This window comes from Phaenicophaeus curvirostris, chromosome 1 (assembly GCF_032191515.1).
Source record: "Phaenicophaeus curvirostris isolate KB17595 chromosome 1, BPBGC_Pcur_1.0, whole genome shotgun sequence".
NCBI classification, from domain to species: domain Eukaryota; kingdom Metazoa; phylum Chordata; class Aves; order Cuculiformes; family Cuculidae; genus Phaenicophaeus; species Phaenicophaeus curvirostris.
In genome coordinates, this window is record NC_091392.1 from 83,548,321 (window position 1) to 83,564,229 (window position 15,909).

General features: G+C 52.2%; 1 protein-coding gene across 1 annotated transcript; it reads right to left on the minus strand.

Annotated features, from left to right (window-relative positions):
• Positions 1-550: 550 nt before the first annotated feature.
• On the minus strand, positions 551-13,920 carry P3H3 (prolyl 3-hydroxylase 3). The gene is made up of 15 exons (XM_069851436.1): positions 13,447-13,920; positions 11,513-11,665; positions 10,569-10,758; positions 10,317-10,448; positions 9,275-9,408; positions 8,909-8,998; positions 8,515-8,567; positions 8,246-8,304; positions 6,943-7,067; positions 6,732-6,818; positions 4,831-4,981; positions 4,539-4,656; positions 2,090-2,165; positions 1,527-1,667; positions 551-1,242 (listed from the first exon to the last, which is right to left on the minus strand). Exons 1-15 carry the CDS (start codon positions 13,918-13,920, stop codon positions 1,030-1,032), a joined length of 2,196 nt encoding a protein of 731 aa, XP_069707537.1. The 3' UTR covers positions 551-1,029.
• Between the last annotated feature and the right edge of the window lie 1,989 nt (positions 13,921-15,909).

The following is a 15,909-nucleotide window of genomic DNA, read 5'->3' on the forward strand; positions in this document are numbered from 1 at the left end:
CCTTTCCATGGAGCACGGGCCCTGAGCCAACAGTGATGAGGGGATCACCCACCCACCTCTTACACCACTGGCCCTGGCCCTACAGATTTCTTCCATCTAAACCATGGTTTGGGTCTCCATGCACAACTGTGACCAAGGCCTGTGTATGTCATGACCACAGGTTGATCTCTGCCTCTAATGCTCCCCATGCTCTTTTTGATACTCCATATCCACCCCATTCAATTCCTGTTTGGCTACAATATAATCCCATCTTGGGACACTAATCCCCTGGGCCGTGACAGCAGATTGTCTTTGTATCAGGGTGGAAAATGATAAACAAAATACCTATTCTGCTTTCAGGGGCAATGTGGTGCATGGAGAGGAAAAAAAAAAAAAAAGGAAGGGAAGCCTTGCTGCAGAGAAATGTGAGCGTATAGTGCTTTTTCTTAAAGGCACTCCCCACTCTTTCCAGGGGTCAGTCATGGCAGAGCTGACTTAGTCTTCCTGTCCCTTATCAGAGGTAGCTGGCATATAGGCACAGTAACAAGCTCCCACCAACATTTGTGTTCAGCATTTTGCTTTTATTCCAGATATTCACAGTCCCTCACCTTCCCTCTCTCAGACCAGTTGCAAGTTTATGCAGTTTGCAAGTGCCTAGGTAATTCAGAGCTTCTGTTTTGAGTTCCTGAATGTGAGATAGCCCTTGCTGAAAGACCTCAGGCTCCTCCTCCCCTTCTTGGATTTGGTCTTGGATGACCGAGAAGCTGGCACTGAGAGGAGCGTGGTGAGGAGACCCTATTTACTTACTTCTGTGTGACACAAACATGCTGATGAAGGAGTGGAGAAAGTTCCTGGTGCCGGTGACCTTAATACTCTGTCCCTGCTCCCATTTTTCAGCTGCTAGGATGTCACAGAGAAGAAAGCTGCATCCCTCCCCATCACTACGGCTCTAGCATGCTAATACACTGCTCCAGGCCTCTGTGGTCCCAGTGCTACCAAGACTCACCAGCCCATGGTGTGTGCCAGTCCTGCCCCCACCGCCCTGCATACTCAGAACTCATCTCTGGTCCGCAGCTCCTTGGGGCGCTGGGTCCCCTCTGAGCCAGACTTGTGTGCCTGGCTGGTGGGCCTGGCTCTGCTGCTGCGAACAGGAAGCTCTGAGGAAGATCTTCTGCTGTGAACAGCCCCCTGACGTTCTTCTCCATCAGGCCAGTCCTGCTCCACAGCCCTCTGCTCCACCAGCTCCTCTGCCTTCAACCGCTCCTGCAGACATGGAGATGGAGATGATGCGAACCACTCCCTTCTAGGGTCTTTGTCCTGCTTGCAGAGGCTGACAAGACTCTTGTCAACTTTGCCACATCCATCCACACACCCCAAGCCCATTCCCTCTTTCAGGCTGGCCCCTTCACCAGGTACCTTGTCAGATGACAAACCCCCCCGATGCTGCACTAAGGCCTGCCCCATGGGAAAGCCTAGAATCCACTCCTCAGGGGAATTTGATCTTGCTTGGAAGTGCTCCTATCCATTTCTCCAGCATGGTCCTTTACCTGCTCAGCGTGCTCTTTGGAGTGCGTATACCAGAGAGCAACAGCACAGCGTCTCCCCCGGCTCACTGCCCGCACTCCGTGGGGGTTCTCCTTGCCAGAGCTGAAGGCTACCAGCCTCCCACACTTAGGACGCACCTTGGCCTGCCGGGAGAAAGAGAAGAGACAATGAAGCCAGCAGCCCCCTCCTCTGGGGTATACAGGCACTGTACAGAGGTGAATTGCCTCTGGAAACGTGGAAGAGTGGAGAGCCACTAGGCATCCAATGCCAGTCTATAAGCAAGGTGGACCCTGGGGTGGGACAGAGAGAATCAAAGGGATAACCTAGGTCACAGACACCCACAGACTGGAAGAGCCTGGAACACCTCAGCTAAAAAGGAGTTAACGTCTCCTCTGTCTGAGATTTGCCTCAATTTGCCTTTAGCCTTCCCTATTTGAATCTGCCACAGCACCAGCACTGGACTGGTTTTGGAGCAGTGGGATCCAATAAGCAACTAGTTTCCTTCTGCCCAGACTATGTCTCACCCTCAGTCCTCCCTCCTTCTTTTGGCCAGTCCCAGACTTACTGTGACAGTCACAGTGTCCATTTCAGTGAAGAAAAGGTCTCCGCCTTGGAAGTCATCATTGAGGTAGAGAATGCCACTGTGAACAAAATGTATGAGGACACATGGATGGTGAAGTTCATCCCTCCCAGGTACTCCCCCATGCTTCCTGTCACAGGAGGCCGTGGCACTCGAGTGATACCACAGGTTCAAAAACTGACCAGAGCAGTCAACAGGAGAATCCATTTGGGGGTGTTAAATACAGCAGCGCCTAACTTCAGGGAGTCCCTGAGCTGCAAGCTACAGGAGGCCCAGGAGCGTGCCAGGGACTCAGCTCTGCGTGCTTGTCCTGTTCTGGTTTTTTTCAATCCATGGCAGCACGCATCTGTGGCACTGTTGTGACAACGCCCTGGGCTGGATGGACCCTGTGTCTGACCTGGCATGACATTACGTTTTAAGATTGGAAATAATCCAAAGCCTGGAAGAGGAGACTGATCAGCAAAGAAAGCCGTGTTGTAAGAATCGAGGAATTTCAGGGTAAGACAAGAATGGTAAAAAGAAGCTTAGCGCAAGTAGAAAAGAAAATTAAAACAAGAAATTTCTTTACTCACGTCAGCAAAATGAGAAACAGCGAGGCCACTGCGCAGTGCAGGAGAGGTCACAGGCGGCTAGGTGACAACAAACTATTTGAGTTCCATCTAGGTATCCAATTAAGCTGATAGAAAATGTCAGAGGAACAAGACTGACTCATTAATGGGACTGGGAGAAAGAAATAGAAATCAACTCCGTGGCTGCTGAAGCAAAATGTTAAGGACAGTGAGAGGATTATGAATGCTGAAACCCAGGAAGTCATAGCTCTTCTCCTCAAGGGTTTTAATGAGACTGTGAAGTCAGGATGGTAACACGACTGGAGAAAAGCAAGGATACCTCTCATATGCACAAAGGGGCAGGAGGGTAGAGATAATAGTTGAAGCGTAAACAGGCCTGTTAGCCTGACCTCAGCAGTCTGCAGGGCTGTAGTCTCCGTTTCTGAGGAGAAGGATAATTGAAGGACAAGAGGTACAAAGAAAATGGTCTTAAAATGTCACAGGGGGGCACTAAAAGCAGAATGGGCTAGCCACACAATCTTTGACAAAACAGTTGATTTGCCAGGGAAAGACAATGTGCTCGACTGCAGCACTTCGGACTCTGGTAAAAGTACTCAGAAAGAAGTCACTGGAGAAATTATGAATGAACACAGAGAAGGTGAAGAAGCACGTGTGAACAGCACATAGTGACACCAGTACCCAAAGGAGGGCTGTTTGCCTGGAGGAGAACCATTGGGACTCAGATCCCTGGGCCCAATCCTGTTCAATGGTTTCATTAACGACCACAGCACAAATCCACAGAAGAGATGCAGGAAGCTTGGAGCACAGGGACCTCTTACAAAAGGACCCCGGAAGAGCTCAGCCCTTGCAAGTTGGTCTGTCAATCACAATTCACTCTGTGAGAGGACAGGAATACTCCTAGAAATAGCTCAGTGGCATAGATCCCAGGAAGATATTTTACTTATTCAAGTAGAAGTCAGAGAAGCCCACTATCCAGGGAGGAGTGAGGTGGCAGGACAGCTTTCCCACAGGAGGGATAGAGATCTAACTAGTTACGTAACAGAGCCTGGTAACTTTACAATCTAACTATACCAAGTCAACATTGGTATCAGGAGGAAAATGGACTCAATTCCAGAATTCCTTCCACGTCCCACACGCTTGCCACAGGCGGCTCAGAGAAGATTTCTGCTCCAGGTACTGCTACCACTCAAAGAAAAAGCAAATAAGATTTCTGGATACCTAGGGATGGGATGATAAACAGGAGCAATCAACTGTAGCGAATCGACCTCACTTGGCTGCAGCGTGCAACAACTGTCACCATCTTTAAAATATATTTCAGGTTCTTTCACAGAGGAGTAATAAAACCTGCCACAGGCTGGAAAAAAGCTCTCATACGGAACGGAAAAACCCAACGCAAAGTATTGGCAGTGAATCTCGAGAGATCTGAACAGAGAAAATAGTTACCAAAGTACATTGACTGTTCAAAGAGAATCCAAGGAGCTTGGTTCTCCCTTTCCAGTAATGCGTAGAAGACTCTGAAAGATGGAACTTGATTAGAAGAAACAGACTGTCATAAGGGCTGGCAGCAGACTGCAGACTCACAAGACAACAATTTGACATCACAGTCCTAGTCTGTGCAGCCTCCCTGCCTCGTTCTGTTCTCCATTGATGCTGGCTGTGAGGAGGGAGAAAAGGCAGATCTTCTCAGCCTAGGAAAGGTTGTTCTGAAGCCACCGATGCAGCCTTCTGCCTGACGCTACAGCCCTGGCTGGCTTTGAGCCAACAACCCATAACCTGGTTTCTATAAGCTGAGCTCATCCTCTGTTGGGGCCAGGAAGACATTCTGATCTCCACATGATCTAATGTAGGTCCCCTTCTTCTTCTACCTGTAGTCTCTGTACACGTAGGCAGGCGGTTCTCTCCAGCATTCCTGCCCCTCAGGATCCAAGAGACAATTATCAGCATGGACAGGATGACTAAGATCCATTCGACCTTCCTGTTCCTCTGAAAAAGGAAGTTGCAAAAAAAGAATATGGGCATTTTCAGTGTCAAGAAAGAATAAGGTAGAGAAAAAGAGGCGCAGTGAGAGTAAACGGAAGAGAGTCTCCTGAAAGCACCTGGCTGGGACTGCGGAGACTCTGCAGGAGACAGGGACTGATGGGGTGAAAAATACTTTACCATCTACAGCTGTGCGGCACACAAGGTGTGTGAATGAGAAATGGAGTTTCTTTCCAGGAGTAAAATAGGACTGTATGATTTTCCGCGATTTCTCGCTGGCCTGCAGAAACAATTTGACATCTCTCCAGTCCACATCACCATTCTGGGCCAGCTACAAGTGAAAAACAAGCCTGTTAGAATACTTAGATACGAAGACACTCTAAGAAATTATACACGTACGCAGTCCAGAAGAGGCTTGCATGCAGTCTTATGTGTAAGAAAAGAACATGTTTTCTCATGTAAATCTAAGTCAGGAGTACACGTGTACAGCACAGCAGTTCACAGAATCATAAAAAGGTTTAGGTTGGAAGGCACCTTTATAGTTCATCTAGTTGCCCCCACCCCCCACAACGAGCAGGGACATATTTCACTGGATCAGGTTGCTCAGAGCCTCATCCAACCTGCCCTTGAATGTTTCCAGTGATGGGGCAATGCCACAGCCTCTCCAGGCAATCGGTTCCAGTATTGCATCACCCTCATATCTATTCTAAATTTACCCTCTTCTAGTTTAAAACTTGTCCTATTGCAACAGCCCCTGCTAAAAAGTTTGTCCTCATCGTTCCTACAGGCCCCCTTTAAGTATGGAAAGCCCACAGTAAGATCTCTCCGGAGCCTTCTTTTCTCCAGGCTGCACAACCCCAACTCTTCCAGCCTTTCTTCATCAGGAAACAGGTTCCAGCACTCTGATAACTTTTGCGGCTCTCTTCTGGATATACTCCAACAGATCCATGTCCTTCCTGTGCTGAGGACTCCAGAACTGAATACAGAACTCCAGGTGAGTTCTCATCAGAGCAGAGTAAAGGGGCAGAATTCCCTCCCTCCCCCTGCCGGTCATTCTGCTTTTGATGCAGCCTAGGATATGGTTGGCCATCTGGACTGCAAGCGCAGTGTTGGCTCAAGTCCAGCTTTTCACCCAACCGGTATCCTCAAGTCCTTCTCTGCAGGGCTGCTCTCAATCTCCTCATCCCCCAGCCTGTACTGACACCAAGGGTTGCCCTGAGCCAGGTGCAGGACGTTGCGCTTCCCCTTGTTGAACTTCCCGAGGTTCACAAGGGCTCACTTCTCAAGCTTCTCTGGGCTTTGCTGGATGGCAAATTCTTTCCTTCTACTCAGCACATGAAACCACATCTGGAAAGCAGAATCATTTTGGGTCCCCCAGTACACAAGGGACACTAGCAAACTGGAGTGAGTCTTTAGTGAAGGGTCTTAAGATGACAGAGGTGTTGGGGCACAACTTAGAAAAAGAGGCTGAAAGAGCTGGGTTTCTCCAGCTCAGAGAAGGCCAAAGAAGGACCTAACTATAGTCTCCTGTCACCTAAAAGGGAGTTATGGAGAATACGGAGGGTGTCTTTTCTCAGAGGGACACACTGAAAAGAAAAAAAAGGCAACATGCAAAAGCTACAGCATAGGAAAATTTGGCTATATATGAAGAAAAAAATTATCCTCCCAAGAGTGGTACGGCACTGAAACAGGTGCACAGAGAGGCTGAGGAATCTCCAACCTTGGAGGTGTTCAAGACTGTCCTGGGCAAAGCCTTGAGGGATCTCATCTACCTTTGGAATTAGCTATGCTGAGAGCAGGGGGTTGGATTAGAGATCTCCAGAGGCTCCTTCCACCTTAATTTATTCTCAAACTCTAAGGCAAGCATGCCCGCAAGACTACTGCGCAGGGACAAGTAGCAGTCCCCAAACTATCTCACCGAAAACACCTGTCAAACCTTCCATGTGCAATGTGACTAAACATGATCATGGAGGAAGAGGGTCGGGGAGACCACCCATGATCCCATCCAGAGTGCTCTTTATGAAGCCAAATGCTTGGATGCCAAACAATCAAGAAAGCGGCAGACTCACAGAGCCACTTACCTGCACAGCCTTCAGAACAGTTAACCCTTCAAATCTCTCATGTGGGGTGTGAGGGGACCGTCTTGACCGGTAGCCTTCTCCTGCTGCCTGCAATACAACAATACAGACGACACATGTTAGGCTGCCATATGTCCTCCACAGAAACCCTACAGCCTTGCCTGCTGAGGACAAAAGCACACACAGAGGAACTCCTACCAGAGCCAGGCCTCACCTCTGTCAGCCGGAGAAGGTCCTTACACTCAGACTCTGTCAGCACTCCATCAAACACAACCCTCTGGGTTCCATTCATCTGGCTGGAATCCACCGTGACAGCAATACCCTCAAAAGGCAAAGGACCTGTCAAAAAATCAAGTACGGATAGGCGTGAGCTAGCTGTGGAAAAGAAGCCCGCAGACACCAACACCCACCCTGGACAGGGAAAGTTGAGAGACACTATACATTCTCTGAGAAGACAGAGCTCCCCAGAAGTGCCCATTCCTTGCAGACCTGGGCCACTTGTACCCCTCACATGCTTCAGGGGAACCAGAGCAACAGCTGGGGAAGCTGGCCTACAACAAGCACTTCACGAGCCAGCAGAAACTTGGGGCTTGCTGGGAGAGCAGCAGGGAGCTGGGGAAAGTTGCGTGCACTGTGGATCGCAGCAGCAGAACAGGTCCAGCCTACTGGGATAAGGCTCTGGAGAAAAGAAGCAGGTAAACACCTCCATCAACCCTTGTTTCAAACACACATCTTATACCAGAATTATCTCCAGTCGACCTTTCTGCTTTCTTCAGCCCCAAAGAGAAGCAATGGGTATATAAGTTGGTGATTTGATCTTTTGGTCTTTGACCTTTCCCTCCCACCCTCTGACCTCTGGATGGTCAGGAACGCCAAGGCACTCAGGCTCTCGGAATGATCTGCTCTCCCACGTGCCACAGCAGAGAACCACTCAGGGTCACTTCAGGCACAGACTCCAGGTCAGAGCCCTGCAAGAGGCTGTGTGACAGTGCATAGGAACACAGAACCAGCAAGAACACAGGACTCTCTACTGCAGTCTACAGCATTCAGCCACAAACCACTTGGACACGTGATTCTCAGGGAAAGATCTGTCCAAGCTGAATAGTCTGTTTCCAGTTTCCATTTCCCCCCACCTCTCCTCATCCCCTTCAGAAAAATGTTCTTTGAAGTTAGGCTGGTGGAGTTGAACCAGGCTTGGTGTAGACACTCCTGCCACACTGAACAGGGATCTGCATGTCCACAGGCTGGTCACGTATTCCGGCACCACTGCTCTCAGCTTCTCAGCTTCAGTGCTCTTTGAGTTCCCATCCCAGAGACGTACGCAGTGAGATTTTGCAAGATTACACATGCATCAAAGAGAGAGAAAAGAGACAGTGAGAAGATTTGCTGAGCCATTCCAGTCAGCTGGCATCTACGCTAGCATTCAAGTATCTCCGAGGATGGAAGAAAAGACAGCACTTCGCCTGACTAAGCCAGGCTGACTGCATCCAAGTCCTTCTTCAAGCTCTTTTACTCACCCCTCTTATCCCTCTCTTCCACATCCAGAGTTGCCCGTTTTTGCTTCTCCTGATCCGCTCTTGAGAGCAAGGGAAAAAAAACCACAGACCATGGCTGTCAGTACCCAGAGCTACACCTAACCCTCCTCTATGGCAGCATTTCATACCCTTCCTGTTCCTGCCCATTCCTCAGTAGCTATTACTGTTCCTTGTACCATCCCTGACAGTCCAACCCCATCCCCTACTTCCAACAATTCTATTTCAGTCCTTGTCAACTTGGCCAACCTTACCTGTGTTTTTCCTTTAAGTTTTCAGGAATCAGCTCATCTGGAGTCCAAAGATCCTGTACAAATGCAGACATTTTAGTATACAACAAACTTCTCCCACATTAGATCACATCAAAAGCCAGTTTCTTGTCCCGCTTCTCCAGTGAATATTGGACCAACAGTTCTGGTCAGCTTCTGACAACAGCTGGACTGGGCTAATGCATGTAGTTACAAAAGCAATTTCCAACTATCTTCAGTCTTGGAGCAGCGGAAAGGCTGTAAAGACCTGCTTCATAAGGACTTGGGGGTCCTTCTCATCAGCATCTGAGCCCTTCTGGATCATGTGCTACTGAAGCAGAACTTGGTAACTGTCTTGGTGAAATCAGGGTAGGAAGTTCAAGATGATGTTGCTACTTACAGGGTCATTAAAAGTTCCTCCTAGATGCTCCACTGCATAATAAATCAACTTCTTCTCCATTAAAGATCTCCGAATATAATGTCGAATATTCTAAGGAAGCAAAGAGGCTGTCAAGCAATGACCCCGCAAAAGACAATTCCATCCCCATCCGTGACAGAAACCCGCCCTAACACACTGCTGTGCACTGTGAGAGCCCAGTTCTGTCCTGAGAGAATCCTGCCCGCTACAGACTATAAGTAAACTCAGGCTCCAGTTTCTTGGCACATATCTGCAGTGAAACAGGTTTTCTTGTTTGTCTCCTGAACTGTGATCCAATCGTATGGGACAGGGGAGGGCCAGAAAGTACAGATCTGGGGTTATAACTACCTCTCTGGGTGCGACACGTGTGTCCTCTCCCAGTTCTGCGCGGTAATCTTTCATTTTCTCCAACATGGGCTCATCCATGGGATAGAAGAGCAAGTAGGAAGCAGCACATTCAGCAGCCAGCGTCTGGTTCCCAGCTTGGGTAGAGACACAACAGAACAAACAGATGTCTCTGAAAGAATTGATGTTAGCAGCAAATGCATCCAGGCCAGCAGCACCCAGGCCCTGGTCACGATCTGGCAGCAGGGGGCCTTACATCAAGAACACATCAATCCCTGCCTAGTTGGGCCTCTGCCCAACAACGGAGACAGAATGAGGGAATGAGCCCTGTGAAGAATGGGCCCACTTTCAGTACTTACCGGGAACTCGTTCAGAAGAGACGAAGAAAAAATAAGTATATATTTGGAAGAAAGATGGTCTCACCTCCTTCACCCAACAGACCTGATAAGGGGTCTGGAGGATTCTTTGAGATACAAGTTTTACTGATGGTCTGACAGAGGAGATGAGACACAGATGGGTTGGCATGGGAGGGAGCAGAAGTGTTTCAGAGAAGAGCTGAGGGATGTGTGAAAGTGACAGCGTGACAGGACGACCAATGTCATGACAAGCCATCAGTTCAGTGAGGGCTGTCTCAGAAGGAACACCACTGTTGAGATGAGATGTAGACGTGTGCTTTAGATAGGAAGTGGGGTCCTGGTCTGGAGCCCCGTACTGAAAAGGAGGATATAAAATACACACAGCAGGTAGCTGGAGCAAGGCCTTGAAATGGAGAGTGCTAGAGGAAAGATGTGGGAACAGCCAAACACTACAGAAGCTGCACAAGGAGACTAAAGTGAACCAAGAGGGACTTCTCCCCAGGTGGTCACAGGCTTGAGAAACAGAAGAGAGGTTCTGGGAAGACTCAGGGGATAGAAGAGCAGAGAAAGAGGTAGAGCTCAGGTTAGTGTGACACTTCTTCCCATGACACATTGCGATCCAGGTCCAGAAGCAAAGGGCAAGTTTAGAGGTACCACTGCATAATCCACAGGCTTGTGGCTCTGCTTACCTTGATTGTAGGAGAACTGCAGTAAATCAAGATGAGAGGGTATGAAATCTTCCATGGCAGAAATCCGCCCTGGCTTAGTGGCAATATCAAGGACACACTGCTGTCTGCACTTTAAAACCTGAATATAATGGGCTGCAAGAGAGAAGAGCGAGAAAGGCAGTAGCTCACACTCCTTCCAGACAGAAGCACTGAGAAATGGGACACCTCCAGTATGGGGCCTTCCTACCCAACCTTCAGTGCCTCTAACACTACCTGCAATAGCTTCAAACAGGCCAGGTTGCATGTCCTCCTCCTCCTCCTCCTCATCCTCCCAAGGCCCTTCACACAGGGCACGACACTCTTCCAGTGCTGACACCGCCTCTGTGAGTGACTCTTCCAGCCTGGCTGCAGCCTGTGGATACTCATCTGCATTGTAGTGCTGCATCCCAGCCTCATATGCTTCCTGCAAAGGACAGATACAGGTCCCTCATCACTGTGGGTGACATCAAAGGATGCTCTGAGACGTGGGAGTCACTTACAGGGTAGTGCTGACATCTAGGGGCCTGCCTGATCATGCACAGCCCGCCAGACAGTGACAGCAAATCTTCTGAAGTCAAATACACTTCTCCAAGGCCCTGCAGCCTGCCATAACTGTCACCATTGTCTCCGTGTCACACTTGCAATAGTTTGTCTACACCTTGAAGAGAAGGCTTCAGGGAGACCTTCTTGCAGCTTTTCAAATATAAAGGGGGCTTACAAGAAAGACTGAGTAAGGCTTCTGACCAAGGTCTGTAGTGGCAGGACAAGGGGTAATGTTTTTTTGAAGTGAAAGACAGATTGAGATCGGACAAAAAGAAAGTATTTGTTATGATAAGGGTGGTGAGACAGTGGAGATGGTTGCCTGGAGAGGTTATGGATGACCCATCCCTCAAAGTGTTCAAGGCCAGGTTGGGTGGGGCTTTGAGCACCTGATCCAGTGGGAGGTGTTCCTGCCCATGGCAGGAGGGGTAGAACTGGATGATCTTTAAGGTGCCTTCTGACCCAAACCATTCTGTGATTCTATGATGATCGGTAAAGGTCCCTTCCAGCCTGAACCACTCTGTGTAGGGGGAACCTGTCTCAGTCATGGTCCTTGCGCAGGAAGAGACCGAGGTCCCAAACTGGTCCCTAGGACGAGATAAGAGCTGCTGACACTTGTCTCTGCAATGAACCCTCACCCAGTGTGGAATGGCCTCCAGGTCACGGAAGTTGTCCGACTTCACCCCTGACATACGTCGGTACTTCTCAATGTCCTCCCGCATTTGGAGGTGCTGGGGATTGGCAACGAAGAAAGTGTGAGCAGCAGACACAGCCTGATCCAGCTTCTTTAGCTGTGGAAAGAAAGGAAACAGAGCCTGTTATGCCCCTTTCTCTTTCACACCCACTACACCCCTCACCCCAGCTGCTCCCTGGATTCATAGAATGGTTCGGATTGGAAGGAACATCTTTACAGGTCATCTAGTCCAACCCCCCTGCAGTGAGCAGGGACACCTTCCACTGGATCAGGTAGCTCAGAGCCCCATCCAACCTGAATTTGAATGTTTCCAGGAATGGGGCATCTACAATCTCTCTGGGCAACCTGCTCTAGTATTTCACCACCCTCATTGTAAAAAATGTCTTCCTTTTATCCAGTTTAAATCTACCTAGCCTTAGTTTAAAACCATCACTCCTTGTCCTGTCATAACAGACCTTGCTAAAAAGCCCCTCCCCAGCTTTCCTGTAGCCCCTTTCAGTACTGGAATCTGCTATAAGGTCTCCCCAGAGCCTTCTCTTCCCCAGGCTCAACAGCCCCAGCTCCCTCAGCTTGTCCTCATAGGAGGAGCCCTGATGATCTCGTGTTCAGCAGACTGATGGGCCTCAGCTGGCTCCCAAGGCAAACTGGAAGTTCAGGCACAGGACAGGAGCAGGAGGAGCAACTGCATGCACTGGGGTATAGACCGAGGCTTTTACAAAATTAATGCAGTTCTGCGTGCACAAGTGCATCCACCATCCCTCTGGGCAACTGGTTCCAGTGCCTCACCACCCTCAGTGTGAAAAATTTAGAATCATAGAATCACCAGGTTGGAAAAGACCCACCGAATCATTGAGTCTAACCATTCCTATCAATCACTAAATCATGCCCCTTTGCACCTCGTCCACCCGTGCCTTAAACACCTCCAGGGAAGGTGACTCAACCATCTCCCTGGGCAGCCTGTTCCACTGCCCAATGACCCTTTCTGTGAAAATTTTTTTTCCTGATGTCCAGCCTGAACCTCCCCTGGAGGAGCTTGAGGCCATTTCCTCTTGTCCTGTCCCCTATCGCTTGGGAGAAGAGGCCAGCACCCTCCTCTCCACAACCTCCTTTCAGGTAGTTATAGAGAGCAATGAGGTCTCCCCTCAGCCTCCCCTTCTCCAGGATAAACAATCCCAGCTCTCTCAGCTGCTCCTCATAAGACTTGTTCTCCAGCCTTAATATTTCTTCCTAATAGAATAGTTTGGGTCAGAAGAGAAATTAAAGATCATCCAGTTCCAACCCCCCTGCCAACCCACACCTCCCACTCGATCAGGCTGCCCAAGGCACCATCCAACCTGGCCTTGAACACCTCCAGGGAAGGGGCAGCCACAACTTCCCTGGGCAACCTGTGCCAGTGCCTCAGCACCCTCATCGTGAAGATGCCTAGTCTAAATTTGCCCCCCTCCAGTTTTTACACATTGCCCATCATACCATCAGCACAAGCCTTTGTAAACAGCCCCTCTCCAGCTTTTCCTGTAGCCCCTTCAGGTACCGGAAGGTCGCTATAAGGTCTCCTCAGAGCCTTCTCTTCTCCAGGCTGAACAACCCCAACTCTCTCAGCCTGTCCTCGTATGGGAGGTGCTCCAGCCCTCTGATCATCCTTGCAGCCCTTCTCTGGACCCGTTCCAATAGCTCTGTGTCCTTCTTATGTTGAGAACTCCAGAGCTGGACACAATACTCCAGAGTATTCCTCACAAGAGAGGAACAGAGGGGCAGAATCCCCTCCCTCGCCCTGCTGTCCACGCTCCTCCTGACGCAGCCCAGGACTGCGGTCGGTTTCTGTGCTCGCCCCTCCAGCTTCCCACCCCCCAGCCTCCCAGCTCCCCCGCCGGGGCCCACCTGGAAGAAGGCGACCTGCAGGTAGTTGTAGGGCTCCCTCCTGTCGAAGGCGGCCCGCACGGCGCGGCTGGCGCGGTGGGCGCCGGGTGGGGAGCCCAGGCGGGCGCCGAGGCAGCGCTGCAGGCACAGGGCGCGGCGCAGCGCGGGGCCGAACAGCGCCGCCTCCCATCCCTCCTCCTCCTCCTCCTCCTCCCCCCCCTCCTCGCCGGTGCCGGGGCCGGTGCGCGCCGGGGGGAAGGCGTCGCGCCTCTGGCAGCGGCGGCGGCAGCGGCGGCGCGCGCGGCGCAGCCCCGCGTGGCCCTGCAGCGCGCGCTGCAGGAGGGCGGCCGCGCGCGCCCAGTCCCGCGCCTCGTACGCGCGCACCCCGTCCGCCAGCAGCAGGTCGTGCGGGGGCGCGCCCGGCCACGCGCCCGCCGCCGGCAGCACCGGCACCAGCAGCAGCGCCAGCAGCGCCGGCAGCACCGCGGGGGCCATGCTCGGCGGCGGCGGCGGCGGCGGGAGGGACCCGCCGGGGGGCGGGGCGGCGCGGGGCGGCCTCGGCAGTCGAGGGACAGCCCAGCGCCGCAGCCCCCGAGGCCGCGGGTCGGCCCCCGCCGAACCGGTGGTTCAGCCCCACAGCCCGCGTCTCAGCCCCCGTCCCCCACATCTCAGCCCCACACCCCGTGTCTCAGCCCCTGACCCCACCTATCAGCCCCACACCCAACATCTCAGCCCCCGTCCCCCACATCTCAGCCCCTGTCAACCATATCTCAGCCCCTGTCCCTCGCATCTCAGCCCCACACAACACATCTCAGCCCCCATCCCCCACATCTCAGCCCCACACCCCACGTCTCAGCCCTTGTCTCCCATGTCTCAGCCCCTGTCCCCCACATCTCAGCCCCACACCCCACATCTCAGCCCCTGTCCCCCACCTATCAGCCCCACACCCCGCATCTCAGCCCCCATCCCCCACATCTCAGCCCCACACCCCACGTCTCAGCCCCACACCCAAGGTCTCAGCCCCTGGCCCCACATCTCAGCCCGTCCCACACATCTCAGCCCATGACCTGCATATCTCAGTCCCCGTGCTCCACATCTCAGTCCCACATCCCACATCTCAGTCCTTCTCCCCTACATCTCAGCCCCTGACCCCACATTTCAGCCCCACACCCCACATCTCAGTCCCTGGCCCCCACATCTCAGCCCCCATCCCCCACATCTCAGTCCCCATCCCCCACATCTCAGACCCTGACCCATATGGCTCAGTCCCCAATCCCACGTCGCAGCCCCTGTGCCCATATCTCGGCCCCTAACCCCCACATCTCAGTCCTCGTCCCCCACATCTCAGCCCCTGACCCCACATCGCAGTCCCCGTCTCCCACATCTTGGCCCCTGACCCATATGGCTCAGTCCCCGATCCCACATCTCAGCCCCTAACTCCACATCTCATCCCCTGGCCCCAAATCTCAGCCCCTAACCCCACATCTCAGCCCCCAGCCCCACATCGCAGCCCTTGCCCCCATGGCTCTGTCTCCAACCCCATGGCTTGGCCCCCATCTGCACATCCTGGCCACCATCCTCGGTTCTCACCCCCTCTACCAAACATATCAGCCCCCCATCCTACACATCTCAGTCCCTGGTCCCATATCTCAGCCCCCAGCCCCATGTTGCAGGCCTTGTCCCCATGTCTCAGTCTCCAGTCCTATGGCTCATCCCCCTTCTGTGAGTCCTGGCCACTATCCTCAGTTCTCACTCCCTGGACCCCGCATCTCAGACCCCATCCTACACATCTCAGCCCCCGACATGTATGGCTCAGCCCTTGTCTCCATGGTTCAGCCCTCATCTCCACGTCCCAGCTGCCGTCCTCACTTCTCACCCTCATGTTTAAGCCCCTGTCCCAATGACTCAGCTCCTGATGCCCATGGCTCAGCCCTGGACCCTACACCTCAGCCCTGACCCCACATCTCAGCCCCTGTTCCCCATGGCTCAGCTCCCGACCCCACATCTCAGGCCCTGTACCCCACAGTTCTGCCCCTGACCCCCATGGCTCAGCTCCGACCCCACAGCTCAGACCCCATCCCCTATGGTTCAGCCCCTGACCCCACAGCTCAGGTCCAAGCCCACACGTCTCAGCTCCCATCCCCTCCATCTCTCCAGTCAGCTGAGACCTGCACAGTTGGACTTGATAATCTCAAAGGTCTTTTCCGACAAATGATTCTGTGATTCTGTAACCCGATGCCACTCCTTGAGTGCCTGGGCCAGCCTGGTGCTGGTCCTGCAAGAGCCAGCAGAGCCCTGGCACCTCTTTGTCTGACATGGTCCTTTGGCCAGGGGTCCGTGGAGCGTCCCCCAGCACTAACGCTCCCTTTGGTTCAGGACACCCAGACCCCTCCAATAGGATGTCTCATAAGAGATTATGGTTAACCTCTCAGAATCCACGCCAGGGACAAGGCACGCTTTGACAGTCCAAGGCCAAGTGCAAGG